At 37.4% G+C, this 21,407-nt stretch overlaps 1 protein-coding gene and 1 pseudogene across 3 annotated transcripts in view; one reads left to right on the forward strand and one right to left on the reverse strand.

The window, feature by feature from the left end:
• Positions 1-21,407, reverse strand: part of Usp3 (ubiquitin specific peptidase 3) — an 87,166-nt gene that overhangs the window by 41,480 nt on the left and 24,279 nt on the right. For all 3 annotated transcript variants that reach the window (XM_031346076.1, XM_031346077.1, XM_031346078.1), the window contains 2 exons: positions 19,309-19,369; positions 14,789-14,920 (listed from right to left, as the gene is read on the reverse strand). In XM_031346076.1, the coding sequence (XP_031201936.1) occupies positions 14,789-14,920; positions 19,309-19,369 (193 nt within the window). The remainder of the gene's footprint in view (positions 1-14,788; positions 14,921-19,308; positions 19,370-21,407) is intronic.
• On the forward strand, positions 20,330-20,615 carry LOC116073870 (annotated as a pseudogene).

Raw genomic sequence — 21,407 nt, forward strand, 5'->3', positions numbered from 1 at the left:
AGTGACAGGAGAAAGTAATTTAAGAAAACAATTACACACAAAATTATGGTATGATTCATTCAAAGCAATGAAAATTTAAGTGAATGTGTTTAGATACTTTAGAATGTCACCTGTATATTACTGAACACACACTGTTGATCAGGACTTCTCTAAGACAGTCTTCAAGTTCTCAGGGTTAACTCCAAGCATTCCCACAAACATCCAGAGCAAACCTTCACACCCCAGAACTACCATTCTTTCTAGAATCAAGATGCCTACAAGAGGAGAGGTTTAATTATCTCTCCTCTTGGCATAAATGAGGTATAAGATAATAAGATTCTTTGAAAATCTGAGCTTCAGGTACTTAGTACCTCAATGAACACTAAGCATTCCCTAAAGAACAAATTACACTTTCATTCTGTTTCCAGAAATTATTGCACACCATTTTGATAAAACAGTACCCAAGTGTTCAAACCAAAAACCACTCCAAATGCCAACACTAGAAGATGCAGTCTAAGCAACTTCAGATCACAAGATGCCACCATACATAATTAGGAGTAAACCTCTAACTGGTCCCTAAAGATGGTTCTTTTGTTCAAAGGAATAAATGATTTCAAATTAACTGGTTCTCTTCTTAAAGTATACCTTTTGGTATTCTATAGATTGATTCAGCCTAGGTTATAAAATAGTAGTGGTTAAAGTAACATTTTTATATATTGAAATATGTAGATTTATGTGTAACCTTGTCCTGTACTGAGCCTGGCTCAAGCAAGTCAAGTTGTTTCCTGTCTCTAACTGAACCACTTTGTTTTCATTACTAAATTGTAGAGATGTGCTAAGATGGCTAAACAAAAACAGAACTGAACTTTTAGTAAGTTTCATTAATGTGTTCACCCCATAACCAATGCAATGTCAAATCTTTCTCTATTAGCCACAGCTTCAGCCTATTAGGCTGCATTTTGCTTTCATCCTTCCAATGTAAGATGTAGTGATGTATAAGCCAGGTGCTTGCATCACTTCTAGCCTTACACAGAATATCACCAATCATATGTCAACAGTCAACCTTACACAGAATTATCTCCAATCGATGTCAAAAGTCAAATGACATTCCTATGAAACAATGGAGAGATGTTTATATCAGCTTGTACTAACAGCACCAGTTACAGGAAGACCTGAGTAAATTAATTGACAAACAAATATTATCACTTAATTATAATCATTTTCAAGATGATTAAAAATTAATAATTAAGAATGGAGGTGCTGTGGAGATTTTCTGTACAAGTATGAGACCTTAAATTCAAACCCAGCATCCACATAAAAACAGCATGGCAGTATGAGCATATAAAAATGGCATGGGAGCATAACCTAGTACTGGGGAGTGTGAGGGGTGGGCAGAGAGACAAGAAATACTGAGGGCTTGCTAGTTACCAACCTAGGTACAGCAAGCTCCAGGTTCAAAAAAATAAAATGTCGAACAACAGAGGAAGATTCCTAATGCTGACCTCTGGCTTCTAGATGTACAGACAGGCAAGTTCAGCTATATATATATGAATATATGAACATGTATATACAATTCACATAAAAAGAATAGAGAGAAAATTGTTTTTTGGAGAAAGGGTTTCTCTGTATAGCTCTGGCTGTCCTGGTATTAGCTCTGTAGACCAGGCTGGCTTTGAATTCAGAGATCTGCCTGCCTCTGCCTCCCAAGTACTGGATTTAAGGTATGTGTCACCATGCCCTGCTTTTTTTTTCCCCTTTATTTTTTTCAGAATGGTGAGAAATTTTAATATTCAGATAAAGATATGCTATTGAGATAGAAATGAAGTATAGATTAAAAGAAAAAATAACTTTAGAGAAATCATATCACAAATTAAAGAACAGTAATTGTCAGACGCCACAGGAAGACCAACAGAATCAACTAACAAGGACCTTTGGTTGCTCCCAGAGGGAGTACCACCAACCAATAACTGAGAGTTGGACCTAGGTCTCCCACACATACGTAGCAGATGTGCAGCTTCATCTTTATACAGGTCCCCCAACAACTGGGGAGGGGGCTGTCCCTGAATTTGTTGCCTGCCTGTGGATACCATTCCCCTGACTGGGCTGTCTTGTCTGGCCTCAGTGGGAGAAGATGCACATAGTACTGCAGAGACTTGATGTAATGGGGTGGGGTTAGGGGTGTGATAAAGGGGGATGTGTAGGGGTGGGTAGTGGAGTGGAATAGGGGAAGGGTCTGTGTGAGGGGGTACTGGGAAGAGAAGCAGGGCTGATATTGGGATTAAAGTGAGTAAATAAAAATTTTAAAAATAATAATTGCAATTTGCTATGGAAAATTTTAAAATGTCATATTAAAACCTTTTTTAAGATAATAAAGTACATAAAATAAAGAGAATGTTTCAAAAATGTATTTTAACATAAAAAGTTGCCTTTCAGTAAAAAATAAATAACTGAATGAGGCACAAACAGTAACATCAGAAATTAACAGTTTTTCAGAAGGCTTGGAGCACCAGTTGGTTATTCAATACCAAGTAATCAGCCCTGAGGTAGTATATATATTAAGCAAGTTGTATTTACATATTTAGGAATTTATATACAAGTGTGTGTGTATGTGTGTGTGTGTGTGTGTGAGAGAGAGAGAGAGAGAGAGAGAAAGAGAGAGAGAGAGAGAGAGAGAGAGAGAGAGAGAGAGAGAGAGAGAGAAATAACAACAACCAAAAAAAGGCCATGAATTTGAAAAAGAACACAGGTGCTACATGGGAGGGGTTGGAGGGAAGAAAGGAAAATAGGGCAAATTATAGGAGTATAATTTTAAAAAATAAAGCTATTATTAAAAAGTGGTAAAAGGGACTGAAGAGATGGCTCAGTGGTTAAGAGCACTGGATGCTCTTTCAGAGATCCTAAGTTCAATTCCCAGCAACAACATGGTGGCTCACAACCATCTGTAAAGGGATCTGATACCCTCTTCTGGTGTGTCTGAAGACATCCATAGTATACTTATATAAATAAAATGAATAAATCTTAAAAAAAAAAAGAAAAGATTTGGGGAAAAATGGTAAGAGATACTACAGCTGGGTGTGGTGGTGTATATCTTTAATCCTAGCATCTGGGAAACAACTTATTATGGCTCAAATGATGTGCAATTTTACAAAGAAATGCCTCTGGATCTCAGAAACCTACTTGTTTTCTAATAAAAGATAGAAAGGGAGTGGATCTGATAAGACAGGAGATAGGGAAGAACTGGGAGGAGCAGAGAGAAGGAAACATAATCAGAATATAAATAAATATGTGGTTATTAAACTCATTATCTCCTACTATTTTTATTTAATAATAGATTTTTTTTGAAACTATGCTTCTTTCACAGGAGGGAGAGGAGAGAGGGGAGGGGAGAAGAGGGGTTAAATAAAAGGTTTTTTTAAGGAAAACAAAAAGCTCTGGCATGACATTGTGAGACAAGAAAGGAACCTCCGAAGATGCCAGTGAGTGAGTTTCTTTCACTTTCCCCATTTTCCTTTCCTCCTTCCAACCCCTCCCATGCAGCCCCTTTGTTCTCTCTCAAATTCATGGTCTTTTTTACTTCAATTGTTGACATATACATATATACATATATATGTGCATGTGTGAATTTATAAATATGTAACTACAACTTGTTCAGTATGTAACTTGTTCAGGCTTCTGAAGGAAAATAAAATAAAAACTAACACATCAGAATTGAGCAAAACAAACAGAAGGAAATGAGCCTAAAAACATGCACAAAAAACAAAGACCTGCTCTCATATACTCAGGAATCCCATTAAAAAACACTAAACTGTAAGCCATGATATATAGGCAAAAGATCTAGAGGAGAGAGGAGAAAGGGGAGAGACGAGAGAGGAGGGAGAAGAGAGAAGGGAGGGGAGAAGAGGGGTTAAATAAAAGGTTTTTTTAAGGAAAACAAAAAGCTCTGACATGACATTGTGAGACAAGAAAGGAACCTCCAAAGATGCCAGTGAGTGAGTTTTCTGTTGGCCATCTACTGTTGGGCATGCAGCCTTAAGAGTAATTTGTTTCCCTAGTGAGACTACTCCCTTGAAGGAAACTAAATTTTCATTTGGAAGAAGTTATCAATTGAAGATTGCTTCTGCATTAGGGATCAGGGCATGTGTCCACTTCTTTTAACACTAGAGCCCCATCTGATGTAGAGCCATGTAGGTCCTCTGCATGCTGCTTCAGTCTCTGTTGTTCATTTGTATGTAGGTCCTGTTGATTTAGAGGGCCTTCTGTGTCTTACACTTTTTGCCTCATCTTCTGAAGGGTTCTGAGCCCTGGGGGAGGGATTTGATGAAGACACCCCTTTTAGGGCTGAGTGTTCCAAGGTCTCTTACTCTCTACATAATGTCTGCCCGTGGCCCCTGTATTTGTTCTCATCTGTTACAGGAGGAAGCTTCTCTGATGATGGCTGAGCAAGGCACTGATATATGAGTATAACAAAATGTCACTAGGAGTCATTTCATTGCCACTTTTTTCATGTGTTTAACAGTAGTATTTATTATTTGGTTTTACTTTAAGTCCCTGGGCTACCTAGTTTCACATTCTTAGTCACCCAAAGAGTGTCAGGTATGGAATCCCTCTCCAGGAATGGGCCTTATGTCAAATCAAATATCAGTTTCTTCCACCATTGCATTAGCATGTCTTGCAAGCAGGCCACCACTGCAGCTCAGAGGGTTTTGGCTGGGTTAATGTTTACATTTCTCCTTTGGCAGAGTACCTTCCTGTATTAAAGACACTAGCATGTAAGGGGTGAAGACTATGTCCCCATGTTTCATAGTTGTATAGGTATTGTCTTCGGTAATGGTACATTGAAGTCAGTTTCTGGAGAGCAACCTGTAGTCTTCACAACTGCCTGGCCTGGGTTATTTTGGAGTTCCTATGGGACCTCTCCATTTTGACAACTTAATTAGATGTAACCCAATCCTGGTGCTGGAAGCTTGATTTGATGATAAAATATGGTTGGTTGAAACTCCATTTCTCCCATTATCTGGCAATGTCATTTAGATTGACTTTATATATGTATACATTTTATGAAGAATCTACTGTATTAGATTTCCATATTACCCTTTAATGGCTCTGTTAGAAGTCTCTCCACATATTCTCTCCTTCATCTTGCTCTTTCCTCCTATTCTCCACTTGATCCTCCTATTCTAGGTCCCACCCCTATCCATTCATAGCTATCTATTCTATTTCCCTTTCTTAGAGATCTAGCTGTCTACCCTCATCTCTTACTCTGCCTCAATTCTGTGGTTATCACTGACTTAATGACTACACACCATAGTACATGAAAATAAGTGCTCCACAAAGTCCAGCTGAAAAGGTACATTAGAAAGCTCTCCTATCTTTTTTATGGCTTGTACTGAGAAACTGTGATAGGAGACTGGGCAAGACTCAGATAGTCTTTGTTGTACAAGCAAATCCAGAATTCATTATCTCTTCACATTCACAGACTATCTACTTCACTGGATTATCTATTAAGCAATTATATTTATACTCACGTAGGCTTTTATTTAGTGATTTTTAGTGATTCTTCAAGTAAATATGAGCTCTTCACATTCACAGACTATCTACTTCACTGGACTATCTATTAAGCAATTATATTTATACTCATGTAGGCTTTTATTTAGTGATTTTTAGTGATTCTTCAAGTAAATATGAGCTCCACTTAGACTATTTTTTGGGTAAGGAGAAAGGCTCATTTATTTCATAGAAAGAGAGAAAAGCAAAACAGAAAAATTGGGTAAATTGAGCATTTAAAAAAAATTACAAAGCATATTTGGAGAGCTGGAGGGACAGCTCTTCAGAGGACTCAAGTTCATTTCCTACCATGATGTGGGGCTGTGGGGAGGGGGGACCTCAGAAACTACCTTTAACTTCAATTCCAAGGGAATTCAAAGCCCTCTTTTGGCCTCCACAGGCACCCATCCGCATGTGGCATACATTCAGACACAGACATATGTATATGAATTAAAAATAAAACTTTTGAAAAATTAGAAAGCATAGTAACATTTGAAGCCACTGGATAAGAAAATGGGGGGAAAACCCACTGGTATTTTTGTTCCTAATCCATGAAACAAGCATCAAGTATGAGCTGGACTTAATTAGTTTAAGGCTCTGTGGTAGAGTGCTTCAGCATTTGAAGTTCAATCCTTAGCAATGAAGAAAAACGAAAAACCTCAGCAGTTTTAAACTTCACCTAACCAAAAGTTAATAAAATCCTAGTTAAACATACAGTATATTGAAAGGTTCAAGGTCAGCCTGGTCTACAGAAGTTTCAGGACAGCCAGGGTTACACAGAGGAAAAAAAAAAAAAACAGAAAACAAGAAACAAAAAAATGACACAGTATGGTATTATATACATATTACCATAAAGAAAAAAAATTATCTGAATGATTTTACTGTCATATACTGAAAAAACAAGTATCAAGTGGCAGGCAGAATTTTCATAAATGGTACAAGTTATTAATATTACTATATAGTCGATTTAGAAAATATGTTATGTTAAAGCTTGCTTTCCATATTCTGCTTGCTCTAGTAAAAAATAAGCATATAACAGGGTTTTTTCTTTTTCTTGTTTTATTGGGTATTTTATTTATTTACATTTCAAATGTTATCCCCTTTCCTGGTTTCCCCTCCAGAAACCCCCTATCCCATCCTTCCTCCCCCCTGCTTCTGAGGGTACTCCCCCACCAACCCACCCAACTCCCACCTCCCTGCCCTGGCATTCCCCTACATTAGGGCATCGAGCCTTCACAGGACCAAGGTCTTCTCCTCCCATTGATGTCCAACAAGGCCATCCTCTGCTACATATGAGGCTGGAACCATGGGTCCTTCCATTTTTGTACTCTTTAGTTAGTGGTTTAGTCTCTGGGAGCTCTGGGAAATCTGGTTGGTTGATATTGTTGTTCTTCCTACGGGCCTGCAAACTCCTTCAGCTCTTTCAGTCCTCCTTTCTCTAACTCCTTCATTGGGGACCTGTGCTCAGTCTAATGGTTGGCTGCAAGCATCGGTCTCTGTACTCAGGTTCTGGGCAGAACCTCTCAGGAGACAGTCATATCAGGCTCCTGTCAGCAAGCACTTCTTGGCATCCACAATAGTGTCTGGGTTTAGTGTCTGTATGTGGTATGCCCTAGGTGAGGCAGTCTCTGGATGGCCTTTTCTTCAATCTCAGCTCCACAGTTTGTCTCCATATTTCCTCCTGTGAGTATTTTGTTCCCTCTTCTAAGAAGGACCGAAGCATCCACACTTTGGTCTTCCTTCTTCTTGAGCTTCATGTGGTCTGTGAATTGTATCTTGGGTATTCCGGGATTTGGGGCTAATATCCACTTATCAGTGAGTACATACCATGTTTGTTCTTTTGTGCCTGGGTTACCTCACTCAAGATGATATTTTCTAATTCCAACCACTTGCCTAAGAATTTCATGAAGTCATTGTTTTTAATAATTGAGTAGTACTCCATTATATAAATGTACCACATTTTCTGTATCCATTCCTCTGTTGAAGGACATCTGGGTTCTTTCCAGCTTCTAGCTATTATAAATAAGGCTGTTATTAACACAGTGGAGCACGTGTCTTTGTTATATGTTGGAACATCTTTGGGTATATGCCGAAGAGTGGTATACCTGGGTCCTCGGTTAATACTATGTCCAATTTTCTGAGGAACCACCAGACAGATTTCCAGTGGTTGTACCAGCTTGCAATCCCACCAACAATGGAGGAGTGTTCTTCTTTCTCCACATCCTTGCCAGTATGTGCTATCACCTGAGTTTTTGATCTTAGCCATTCTGATTGGTATAAAGTGGAATCTCTGAGTTGTTTTGCTTTGAATTTCCCTGATGACTAAGGACTTTGAACATTTCTTTGAGTGCTTCTTGGGTATTCGATATTCCTCAGTTGAGAATTCTTTGTATAGCTTTGTACCCCATTTTTAATAGGGTTATTTGATTCTCTGGAGTCTAACTTCTTGAGTTCTTTGTATATATTGGAAACTAGCCCTCTATCAGTTGCAGGGTTGGTAAAGATCTTTTCCCAATCTGTTGGTTGCCGTTTTAACCTACTGACAGTGTTCTTTGCCTTATAGAAGCTTTGCAATTTTATGAGGTCCCATTTGTTGATTCTTGATCTTAGAGTATAAGCCATTGGAGCTCTGTTCAGGAACTTTCCCCCTGTGCTCATATGTTCAAGGCTCTTCCCCACTTTCTCTTCTTCTAGTTTCAGTATCTGGTTTTATGTGGTGGTCCTTGATCCACTTGGACTTGAGCTTTGTACAAGGAGATAAGAATGGATCAATTTGCATTCTTCTACATGCTGACCTCCAGTTGAACTAGCACCATTTGTTGAAAATGCTGTCTTTTGTCCACTGGATGTTTTTAACTCCTGTGTCAAAGATCAAGTGACCATAGGTGTATGGATTTATTTCTGGGCCTTCAATTCTATTCCAGTGATCTACCTGCCTGTTTCTATACCAATACCATGCAGTTTTTAATCACTATTGCTCTTCTGTAATATGGCTTGAGGTCAGGGATGGTGATTCCCCCAGAAGTTCTTTTATTGTTGAGAATAGTTTTCGCTATCCTGGGGTTTTTGTTATACCAAATGAATTTGCAAATTTCTCTTTCTAACTCTTTGGAGAATTGAGTTGGAATATTGATGGGGATTGCACTGAATCTGTAGATTGCTTTTGGCAAGATGGCCATTTTTACTATATTAATCCTGCTAATCCCTCCTCATGTTGGAGTTTTCTATTATCCTTTGTAGGGCTGGATTTGTGGAAAGATATTGTGTGTAAATTCCCTTCTTTCTTTCTTTCTTTTTTTTTTTAATTTTGTCAAGACAGGGTTTCTCTATGTAGCCCTGGTTGTCCTGGAACTCACTTTGTAGACCAGGCTGACATCAAACTCAGAAATCCATCTGCCTCTGCCTCTGCCTCCCAAGTGCTGGGATTAAAGGCATGTGCCACCACTGCCCGGCTCTTTTTTATTTCATTGTTAGTAGTTTCATTAAAATTAGGGTTTGTTTTCAATACTTGAAAATGTACTTTTGCTTTTGTGATAAAATAATCTAGAGTTTCTTTTGCTAATTAATGTTGGCTAACAAGTGAAATTAACTTTACTACTAAATATATAACTGTTAAAATATCTAAATGGGGCCGGGCAGTGGTGGCACATGCCTTTAATCCCAGCACTTGGGAGGTAGAGGCAGGCAGATTTCTGAGTGAAATCTGAGTCCTAGCCTGGTGAGCCAGGACTGTCTCGAAAAAAAACCAAACAAACAAACAAACAAAAATCTAAATGGGTTTGATCATAAGGCACAGTTATTTGCAATTATTCTAATTACAAAAAATTATTTTACTTTGAAATTGGCTTCTTTCTGGAGCTTCTATCAGATTTCTGCCTTAAGGTTTTTGAAATTTCATAAAATTAATTTACTCACAATGTTAAATTCTGATATGCTGAGGCTAAATTATACAATACTAGCTACATGAAGCTACCAAGATTCTTAACAAATTAAACCAAAAAACTGAGTTTCTCAATTAACTTTTTCTCAATTAATCTGACATTTAACTTCACAGATGATACTATATTGAATAACATATATATCATATCCAAACTGAGAAAGCCTCCACCTCTTTCTTAACTTTAACATTCTAAGACATTTGGTTTTTCTTCCTCCATTCCTGTTAATGGTATTATGGAAGTTACTAATGCCATTTCACAATAAATTCTTGATGAACTAAGAAAATATACCTAATGAAACTATTCTTCACTCCTCTGAAACAAGAAGGAACAATCATATAAATGAAGTAGCTTTATTAAGTAATTGTGAAGGAGCAAGTTCTTCATATAATAAACATGTATAATACCACCAAAACCCATCTAGGACAAAGTACCTTCACACAAAGTTTTAATTCCTTTTTATTCAAATGTGTAACATTTCTATATTTACAAATATAACCAATCACTTTATTAAAAATGACAGATAATGAAGAAAAAGCAAGCTGACATTCTGATTTCATGTTTCAAACTTATTACAGTTAAAATCTTTAAAAATCTTTAGAAATCAAGTGTATATTTAAATTCTTTTATTAAATTCTGATGTCTTGGCCTCAAATATCTAATTATGGATATGAAAAGAATACACTCAGATAAAATACCCTTCCTCTGTTAAAAGCAGATAAGCACTGGTTTATTAAAGAAGCTTTTCATGATCTGAGGTCACCTCTATTACAAAGTTTCTTTTTAAACTTCAAAACACAATTTTAAAGTAAATCTCTGCTTTCCATTCTTTAAAACACTGACAGTTTGCATCTATGCCTATGGTCCCAGCTACTCATGAGTACTGCAGGAGCCCAGGCGTCCAGGCCAGCTTAGGCAACATAGTAAGGATTCCTCCTACCACCCCACTCCTGTCCATTACATGGAAAAAGAAAATGGAAAAGGAGGGAAACCGAAGCAGGATGGGGAGAATTAATCAATACCAACACCCAGGACAAAAGCATGAGTTTGAGGCCAGTCTGGGCCACAGAGCAAGAACCCATCTTAAAAGAGAGGGGGAATGACAAAAAAGAAAGAAAAAAAGAACAAGAGACAGAAAGGAAGCTGGGCAGTGATGGCACACCCCTTTAATCCCAGCACTCAGGAAGCGGGGGAGGGGGGGGGGGATATCTCTGAGTTTGAGGCCTAGTCTACGGAGCAAGTTCCAGGACAGCCAAAGCTGCACAGAGAAACCTTCTTGAAAACACAAAAATAAGGGTGGTGGATAAAATCTATATTTAAAGAGTTTACTTGATGATAAATTTTTTATTGTTTTTAATTTTTAATCATAACTTAAAATGATAAAGCAGGCCAGTGGTAATAAAAATAAAAATAACCTGAAATAAGCAGTTTTTAGACATGAATTAGTTCCCATTTCACAATAGTTTGAAAATATGCTTTGGGAACAAGGAATTCTAGTAATTTTAATATTCTTTTCCTAATTCTTCATTTCTACATTCAGCTACTATTTACAAAGATTAGAGTTGACTAAGTCAGATATCTGAATTACTTGTTTAATATTTTTAATCTTTTACCTTCATATGTCTACTTATACAAAACTCCTAGTTTTACTTTGTGCCTCTTTTCGGCTGCAATAATATACCACATGTAATTCCACTTGGTAGGAAAGGAAACAGGATGGGAAGGAGAAACAGTACTTAACAAACAATAAACTGAAGCTGAGCTTCTATATGAAAAGCCTGGGAAGATCTTCACTTTTATTGAAATCTTCATTTATTATGCTAATTGGATTGTCTCAAGGAGTGGGCCTGGGCCAAACCACAACTTTTACAGTGTATGCTTTCTCTTTTGAGGCTCTGCTTATTTCAGGATTAAGAAGAGTTGGCTACAAGTATGCTTATCTTCAGAGGGAAAAGAATTTAGCCTTCTGTCATGTGGCTTTAGTCCTCTATGATGATTAAAGGATATAATGTTACAGATTTGGTGCAACCTTTTTCCTTTTTTAAAGGTAGCTAACAAAATCTTTTCCACCCCTGTACTAGAGATTGATCCCAGGACTATCAACATACTTGGCAAGCACTTTAGTCAGTGGCAAGCACACTGCCTAAAACAAGTCTGCATAAAACAAGAAGGAAAAATACAAAGATCTAAGAAGTGGTCTCTGTAGTCTCCAAAGAGATTTACAAATTACTGACACATAGCAGGAAATGACGAGTGTTCTAGAAGCTAGAAGTTTAGAAGAGATTACTCCCCATAACTGGAGTTAGGAGAAGGGAATTTTCAGTGATAACTCATAAGAAAGGAAAAGGCAGGGCAAGACTCTCAGTAAAAGAAAATAAAGACAAAAACTGTAAGCAAGATAGGAGAGATGGTGCAGTTGGTTAAGTACTTATTACATACTCTAAGGACCTCAGTGTGATCCCCTATACCCATGCAAAAAGCTAGGGTGTGTATAGCCCCAGACCTGGGGAGACAGAGAGAGAGAAGGATCTCTTGAGCTCTCTAGTTAGCCAGCTTTAACCTAAATTACAAGTCCCAGCAAGAGATCCTGTCTCAAAGAAACAAGGTGCCAGAGCAATGATATTCAAACAACTATGAACTCCATACACATGTGTACACACATGAACACATATGTGCAAAAACAAATGGAAGACTCAGAATATCTTATAACACAAACCATACAGGGATGAGGAGGGCTTCACAGTTGAGTGTGGTGGCTTATAGCTGTAACTCCAGCATTTGAAAGGCTAAATCCTAGGCTCCTATAGAGTAAGGTCAAGGCCAGCCTGAAATTTTAGCAAAACTTTGTCTCAAATTAAAAAATTAAAAATAAAAAGGGACTAAGATATAATTTAGCAGTGTTTGCTGAGCATGCCCAGGGCACTGGGTTTGATTCCTACTACTAGGGGGTAGAGGTGGAGGAAGAGCTGAAGTAAAAATAATCAAATATACAAAAAACTTAATAATCAAATATACAAACATTTTTACCTTTACACCCTATCAATTAGTCTAGCCATCAGAAACTGATATACAAAGAAACCTGGAAATGATACAATACCCATACTCAGAGAAACCTGTTTCTCTATAATAGTTAATATATAATAGAAATACTAATTTTAACCAAAGCTTCATGATCTCACAACAATCCTCAGTTCCTCTGAGGTATTTATATGGCAGTGTAATTTTGCAGGGTGGTTCCCCGGCATTCTGTTCTCAAGCCCACAAATGTAGCACTAATGTGACCCTTGCAGCTGCAGCTTCCTTCCTGCAAGTCAGAAGCTCTGGATATCCACACACTTGCAGCTCTGTTTAACTGCACACAAAAGACTGGCAATTGGCCAAGAAGCTTCTGCCACTCCCAGTATATGCTAAGACTTCCTAAATCAACTTGTTCATGAAATGATGTCTACTACCTTAGTACACTATAGCAATGTAATGGAAATTAAATTCCAATGTCTAGTTAGCAAAAATGCAAATGCACTAAAATATATAACAGATGTTCTTATAGCACCCTATGAAAATAATTTCATTCCAATAATTTCATCCATTAATTCATTAAGGATAATTAAGATTTCCTCAAAGACTTACCATTCCCTTAGAATTTTACCAATAGCAAGAAAAGCAACAATAATTTGTTATAGCATACAGATTTAACTGGATTTACAAAGCTTCCTTTTGAACATCCTCTGCACACTGCTAACTGAAATCAAGAATGAATGCTGTCAGCACCTGCACCACACAGAATGGCATGACCTATGACTATGATAGGGAGATAAAGACATTCAAGAATGACCTGAATCTCTGCTGTCTCTAAAGCAGACCACATGATTCTATAAACCAAGAAGCTGTACCATTCTTGGTTTAATGGGGCAGGGATTAATGGAGGGCTAGGATGTGAGTGAGGGTAAAGGTTTATTTAAGGCCAAGGTTCAAGCAACAGTAACAACTGAGCTAATGCTTAGCTGTTATAAAAAGGAGTACTCCATAATAGCAAGCAACAGTAAGTGAGCACTGCTCCGTATGTGAAAAATCTCAGAAAACACTTATTTTTACTAAAATCTTCACCTGCCTCTAAGCTTTTCTGCCTTCTATCTTTTCCAGGTCTGATCACTAAATGAGTAGGTGTTTGAATGACTTAAACCTTTTACAGACTTATTCAATAGTTAAGTGTCAACTATGCTAAACTTGTAAAACATTAAAAGACCTGAAAAAGCACTGGTTTAATTTTCTTCCCTTGGCTGGACATCTTCCTACAGACAGTGTGGGAAAGGACTAGTACACCCTTCAACAGAAAGTATGGTTCTCAGGGATACCTGGGAGCAAGCAAGGCAACACATGCTCAGTGCTCAAGGCTGAGGTAGGAGCCAGCCTGGGCAAAATAGCAAAACTCTTGTCTCAAACCGCTTACCAAAAGCAAATCAACAAACAGGGATATTTGGACTTTAAATGCCTATTCCTGCTCAGTACTGTCTTCATGTAAAATTCAAGGACTGTGTAGCAAATACATAACTCTAAATGGATCTTCTAAACACCCCTCAATGTCAGCAACCCTTAGAACTGAAAGTAAAACTGAAAAATTATTCATCATAACTTATGATGAGGGAAAGAAATTTGCTTCACACAAAAGTTAAAACTATAAACATCTCTGCATATACCACATGGGTAACAAATTGTTGAACATTGCTTGCAGCTTAAATAATTTGCTCCTAAACAGTCACAAAATCAACAGGACTTTACTACCATTTATATGATAGGCATATACATTATATTATAAGGAGCCACAAGGTTCACAAACTATTCTTTTTTGAACACAGAATCTAGCTTTGTAGCCCAGGATGACCTCTAACTCAGAATCTTGCTTAGCCTGCATAGTGCAAGGAACACCAGTATATACCACCTGGTATGGCTATCTCCAATCTCCTCTTTTTTTTTTTTTTTTTTTTTGGCTTTTTCGAGACAGGGTTTCTCCGTGTAGCCCTGGCTGTCCTGGAACTCACTCTGTAGACCAGGCTGGCCTCGAACTCAGAAATCCGCCTGCCTCTGCCTCCCAAGTGCTGGAATTAAAGGCGTGCGCCACCACCGCCCGGCTCCAATCTCCTCTTAAAGCCTAATATACTTTATGGGAGGGAAACCCTGAAATGTTGAATTATAAACACTAAATTCTTGACATTTACCTCTCAGGAAGTAGAAAAGAGATAGGGAAGATTATCAAAACAATCTTTCAAACAAAGAAGCTTGTAAAAACACATTTGTGAAAACAATACCATTTCCAGCAAATATTAACTTACCAATATGTGCTGTAGCTACTGCAATCCATACACACTGTATGCTGAGCTTTCTCCTGCTTTTCTGATCTCTTATGGTTGAGTAAGGGTATCTGTGCATCTTCATAATGTTTTTTTGCATGGCCATTCACATACCTTACAAAGCCAAGTGAAATTATTTTAATTTAAATATTGCTTTGGAAAGTGGTCAAAGATGATGAAATTGTTAATCAAATTAAGAGAACTCTTGAAAAAAAAGTTAATCATCTGGTGATATATTAAGCCAAATACTTAAAGTATACTCAAATTTGCAACTCAATACTACAGTCAAATTTTAGTTACACTTAGATTAGGGCCAAGCAAGGAAAGGCATTACCTACCCAAATTAGTTTCAATGATATTTATACTATCTCCTATGCTGACATTTCCCCTATATTGCCTTTCTTTTAAGGATTTTCTCAAATTGCTAATTACCAGCTTGAGTTGTTATTTAAAAATAAGTAAATAAAAACTCTGTACACTAAATTAATCAACCTCCTTCCACAGTGCCATATGCTGAAGTTGCACCTACAATGTGAAAGTCAGACAGTAAGTAGGGCAATCTGTTTTCTCCTGGATATGGCTTCAGACTTTTCTCTGAATGCCTCAGCACCAACACACATGAAAATGCATTTGTGTAAAACAACCCAAACAAAACGCAAATCAACTTGAGTTTAGAAAAACTGCAATTTGTCCATGCAAACAAACATAGCCAGTGATTGGTTATATTCCTACCAATTTTATAACTTTCCAACTCAAGTTTAATAAACCATGCTTTATTACATTTATTTATTTGGGACTGAGGGGCTGGCTGTCCATGGCATGGTACATAAGCAGAAGCCAGAAGATGATCCATGGAGTAGGTTCCCTCCCTTCCTAGGAGGTCAATCCAGAAGGATTGGATTTGGTGGCAAGCAACTTTACCTGCTGAACCATCTTGCAAGCCCTAATAAATCATTTTATTATAGCAGGGAAACTGAAACCAAAGTAAGTATCTATGCACCCTCATTTATCACCTCAAGACTATAGAATGTTGTCCCTGGCCTCTATAAAAAAAACTCTTAGGACATAAAAAACATCCCAGTTCCTTTACAACAATCGGTCTGCAAAAGGTAAGAATTACTTAAAAATTCAACTGGTAAAGAAACGAATGCTGGTTTACTGGCATCAAAATAACAGATGCAGTAGTTAATCAAGAAGCTGCACTTACCTTGGAGAAGGAGGAATGACAGTATGCTTTCAGCTCAAGTCCAGCCTCCACATCCCAGAAAAACTTACACCCTTAACCTCAATTCAGAATTCAATCATTTTTTTCTTATACATTTCCCCCATGAACTTTAAAACCAAGGATCCTCTGTCTGCCAAAGTAGACTGAGTTTTAAAATAAAATAACAAGGATATGTGCTTAAAACTAGCCTTTCAAATTCACACACTAGTTGTATGAGCACAATGAGTTATTAACATTTCTGTACTTGTTTTCTTAACTGTGAATTGAGGTTAGACTACATGTATCACATTATTGGGCAATTAAACTAAATAATCAAAAACAAGTGTATATGGTTATTTCATTAGCATCTTCCCCCATATATTTAAACTACTATTTATTCAGAGTTCAAATAACAAGCCAATTGCTTAGAGAGTGGGCACACGAAGCACTACTTATAAAGCACGTTGTTAGAAAGCCCTTGCAGTTTAACTGAAAAGGTAAACAACCTACATACATTCAGTAACTACCCTCATTTTCTGTCGTTTTAGCACACAGCATGAAGAATGCCTTTACAACAGCAATAATGAATAGTATAACCACCTCAGAGCTTTGGAAATTGACCATCTTTATACAGTACACACAAAGATCTTCAGCTATAATACTATAGTTTCCAAATGTCCTCTGTATTTAAATTGTTCCTGTGTGGCTGAGAACAAAGGATAATGGCACTTGTGCATGGAGATGTCATGGTAAAGCCCAATATATTAATTTGAAATTTTGATAAGAGAAATAAAATTAAATTCCTATAAAGATCAATAATAAAAGTATAATTGTTGATGAATAACATTAACATTAGCAATGTTTTAGCTGATACCCAAACACACTAGTCAAAAGTTAACAGTATAAAGCTAGCTTACATAAAAATAAGTATTTCTCTCAGTTTTAGATTTTAACTTTGCACAATTTTAACTATTTTAACTAATTTTAACTGTTACACAAGGAGCTAGCTTACTATGCATGCCACAGATCCCAATAATGATCTCAAAAATTTAAAAACTAAGTAGGATGGTGTAAGAACAGTAGAATGTTTCTCTCAGATCTGCTGATACACCATTTTTTGAAACACTAAATTGAAAAAAATATTCATTTAAGAGTTCCCTGTAGACAAATAGTCTCAAGTTACTGAAAAATCAGTATTTTTGGCAACAGCCACTAGGATTACATAAGAAATACCATGCTGTTCTCCTTTATCTGTTTAATCTGCCGAATCATAGTTCTCTGAAAGTCTGTTAAATTTCTAAACTTGAATTTACCCTTGATTACAAAGAATCCACCTTCAGAGTCTAGAAAATTTCAACTTACTTTCCCAAAGCCCAGAGAATTGTCTGTTGCTTCCTATTTGTCAGAAACATCCCTCTCCCCAAGTTTTGTTTTTTTCCTTCTCCTCAAAACTGTCCTAGCCTTTCCACTGGCATATGACCTTCGACATTTAGGTATAAAGCACTCTGACATCTGGAGGAGCCACATACCTCTTACTACATTATCAGTCTCACCTCTCAAAGCTAGGAAAGGCATCTAACTCTTCAGTTCAGAATTTAAGAACTTCTACTTGTCTTTTTAAAAAATTATCTGTACAGAGTATTTCCAGTCTCTCTAGATCCTAGAGATTTTGAAACCACAGCAGCCATAATTAAGATACACAGCATTTTCCAAAAGTATTCTTAAATGTGCATGGGACAGATGTTCAATTCCATAACTCAATATGAAAAATCAAGGTAAACTGAACAACAAAAATGCTTTTTTTCATGTAACGAGAATTTAAAGTAACAACGGGAAAATATTCCTGGTAAATATAATATAGACTTAAATTCCTTAAATTTAGCCAATATGTGACTACTAAAAGAAATTCAAAGTAGATCATCTCTTCCTCTCCTTTTTGATTGAGTTTTATTTGTTATAGTTTTTGAGAGATCCCATTTTTTAGTCCAGGCTGTCCTAGAACTCACAGCAATCCTCCTGCATGTTAAGAGTTCAGGGTGTGAAAACACCATGTCCAGCTCTCACAGTAGATGATTTCTAACTATCCTTGAGTTGGTGTTAGAACTAGTTATTGACAAATCTAAGTAACAGCATTTTGAAGCCAAAAATTGGAAAGAACTGCTGAGGACTGAAACAGGAGTAACTAAATCTACATGAAAAGCAAAACATTTGTTGTTTCAGTTCAGTTTGGATTTGAGGCAGGATCTCACATAAGCCAGGCTGGCCTATAACCCAGGCTGATCATAACCAAGGATGATCTTAAACTTCCAGTCCTCTTGCCTCTACCTCCTGAAAGCTGGGAACACAACTCAGGGCTTTATGCATGCCAGGGAAGTACTCTACCTACTGAGCCACATCCCCAGACTCAGAAGGCACAATTATTTTAATTGAATAATGAAATATTTGGTATATCTCAGATAGGAATAAATAACTACACAGAGAAGTAATGTTCAAAGGTAATTCCACTATCTACAAATATTTATATTTTTTTACTCAAGTCAGTAAAGGAAGTAGAAAGGAAAGATAGCAAGTGAGACAAGATTGTTTCACACTGATACTGCTGAAGTAATAAAACACAGGATTCAACTATACTACTCTGAAGTGGACTTAAATCTACTACTAAAACAATTTTTTTAAACGGCCAGTTGCTAAAATTTGTTTCAAGATTTAAAAGTTTCCTTGTGGGGCTGGCGAGATGGCTCAGCAGGTAAGAGCACTGACTGCTCTTCCGAAGGTCCTGAGTTCAGATCCCAGCAACCACATGGTGGCTCACAGCCATCCGTGATAGGGTCTTGATGCCCTCTTCTGGTATATCTGAAGACAACTACAGTGTATTAAGCCAGAGTGAGCAGAGGTCCTGAGTTCAATTCCCAGCAACCACATGATGGCACATGGCCATCTGTACAGCTACAGTGTACTCATACACATAAAAATAAATAATAAATCTTAAAAAAGAAAAAAAGAAAAGTTTCCTTGTTTCATTTTCCCAATCAAATATTACTAGTAGTTTGTCTTAAAAATCAAATTTTAATTCTACATAGCAGCATAAAAGGATTTCCCCTAGAGTTTCCCTTGTTGTATCAGACAAGTATCCAACCTGAGAACACTACAAAGAAAGGCATGTTATAATTAACAGAAGTAGGATTAACAAAAGTATGGCATTCTATAGTTAAGAAAATGTATTAAATATACTTTAATATAAAATTTGGGGGCAAATTTTTAAAACAAGTAGGTAAGGAATAATAAACATGTCACATACCTTCCACAGTGGACACTTGAACAAGTCAAACAGACCCAGGGGCTTTTGTTGGATCTGCACACTAATAAAAAGAAAAATACAACATAGCATTTGGATCATGTTATTTCCCATTCTCCAATTTCTCATAGCTTGTGATTCCATTATAAATCCCATGGCTGCACTGGTGCTTAATGAATACTAACACAGATGACTGTCTACCTAAATCTGTATCAAAAAGAACTTAAATGCATACCCACAGTGTGGTGTGTCCTAACTGACTAATTCAAATAGCCTAGCCATAAATTAGACATATGTACATGTGTTCCCTTTATTACTTACTCTTTTTTGAAGTCAACAGGTTAATAAACTGGTTTCCCATTTAAAAACATTTGGTGGGGTTTTTTTCTCTATAAATATCTTTTAATCACATATTTTTGCCATTCAGGTAATAATACATAACTATAAATACCAAATCTTCCTTTATTTAGTTAGAGGTATAACCCAAAGTAAAGTCACAGTTAAGAGTAATCCTAGTTTTCAAAAGGCATTTTCTAATAAACAAGTGGAATGCACAAAATTCTTGATGATGCTGTCAGCAGGCCAATTATTTTAAGAATTACAGCTGAACCAGGCAAGAGTAGGTATGGAAACTTTTTTAAAATGTTGATTACATGTTTTTGTTGTTGGGCTGCTATGACTCAGTTACAGGGCATTTGCCTAGCATGATGGGAGTTCCTATGTTCAATTCCTAACAACTCATTTCAAAAAAATGTCTGTCATTTCCTTAGTCAATTACCTAAATGTCCAATATGTAATAATATAAATTTAACTCTCAATCATTTTAAGAATAGAACCTAACATGAAATAGTCCTAACATGAAAATTTACTTCATATAAGACCTTATTATGAAAGGAAGCTTCAATTTACAGATAGGTGAGTTTCAGAAGTATAACCATAAGATGAACACATTTCCCACAGAGCAGAACTTTTTCTAGACTCTTCTATAAGAAGCTGGAGCGCTCTCCACCAGATCGCCGCCATCATGGACACGAGTTGCGTGCAGCCCATCAAGCTGGCTAGGGTAACCAAAGTGCTGGGCAGGACCAGTTCGCAGGGACAGTGCACGCAGGTCCGAGTGCAATTTATGGATGACACTAGCCGCTCTATCATCCTAAATGTCAAAGGCCCTGTTCGAGAGGGTGATGTGCTCACCCTATTGGAGTCAGAAAGAGAAGCTCGGAGGTTGCGCTGACCTTGCTGCTGGGTCCTGGATATCTACTACCTAGCCCATGGAATGACCTGCAACTGTTAAATAAAGCATTTGTATTTAAAAAAAAAAAAAAAGAAGAAGAAGAAGAAGCTGGAGCATGTGCACATGCGCACACCACATAATCAGAGTCTATTCAGAAAAACATAAAAATACTAGACCAAAGGGATTTTTAAGCTAATGTCCAAGAAAAGTGAGAAGACTGGAGTATCATGGACATTCAAAGAGTTAAAGCTGAGAACTTACAAGAACTCTTTAGTACTCCTATAATTACACTACAAGGCAAAAGAGCCATGTAGTGTATTTCTTATATGCTTACACTTCACTGCCCAGCAGGCTCATGTGACATCTGAAAAGCAGATTCTTATGTACAACTCAGATTATAAAGCTTCATCAAACTGTAGCATGCTGATCCACCCACCCTTTCACCAAAACACTCCATTTTCCTTGTATTCTCCTAGGCCTAGTCCCAAGCTGTCCTCCCAGCCCTTAGATAACACTTTGAGTGGGAGGACGGCACTGGGAAGCCCCTTTCACTCTCTGCCTCTTCAGCCACAGAACCTTTCTCTGTCCTGTTCTCACCTCAGACTCAAGCTCAAGTAGGACAGTTCATGTGTCCTGGAATGAAGAAACCTGCTGTTCTCCTGAGGCAGCCAGGCTCAAGAAGCTATAAGCAGTAACATACATAGGAAAGGCAAATGGACACAAGGGCTCCAGCCCCTACCATGAGTCAGACTCAGACCTTCGAACTAGAAGAAACTTTTCCTTAGAATTTAGAAAGGTGCTGGGTGGCAGTGTCACATGCCTGTAATACCAGCACTCCGAGTTGGAGGCCAACATGATCTGTGGAGCT

The sequence above is a fragment of the Mastomys coucha genome, unplaced genomic scaffold, assembly GCF_008632895.1.
Source record: "Mastomys coucha isolate ucsf_1 unplaced genomic scaffold, UCSF_Mcou_1 pScaffold23, whole genome shotgun sequence".
Classification (NCBI taxonomy): domain Eukaryota; kingdom Metazoa; phylum Chordata; class Mammalia; order Rodentia; family Muridae; genus Mastomys; species Mastomys coucha.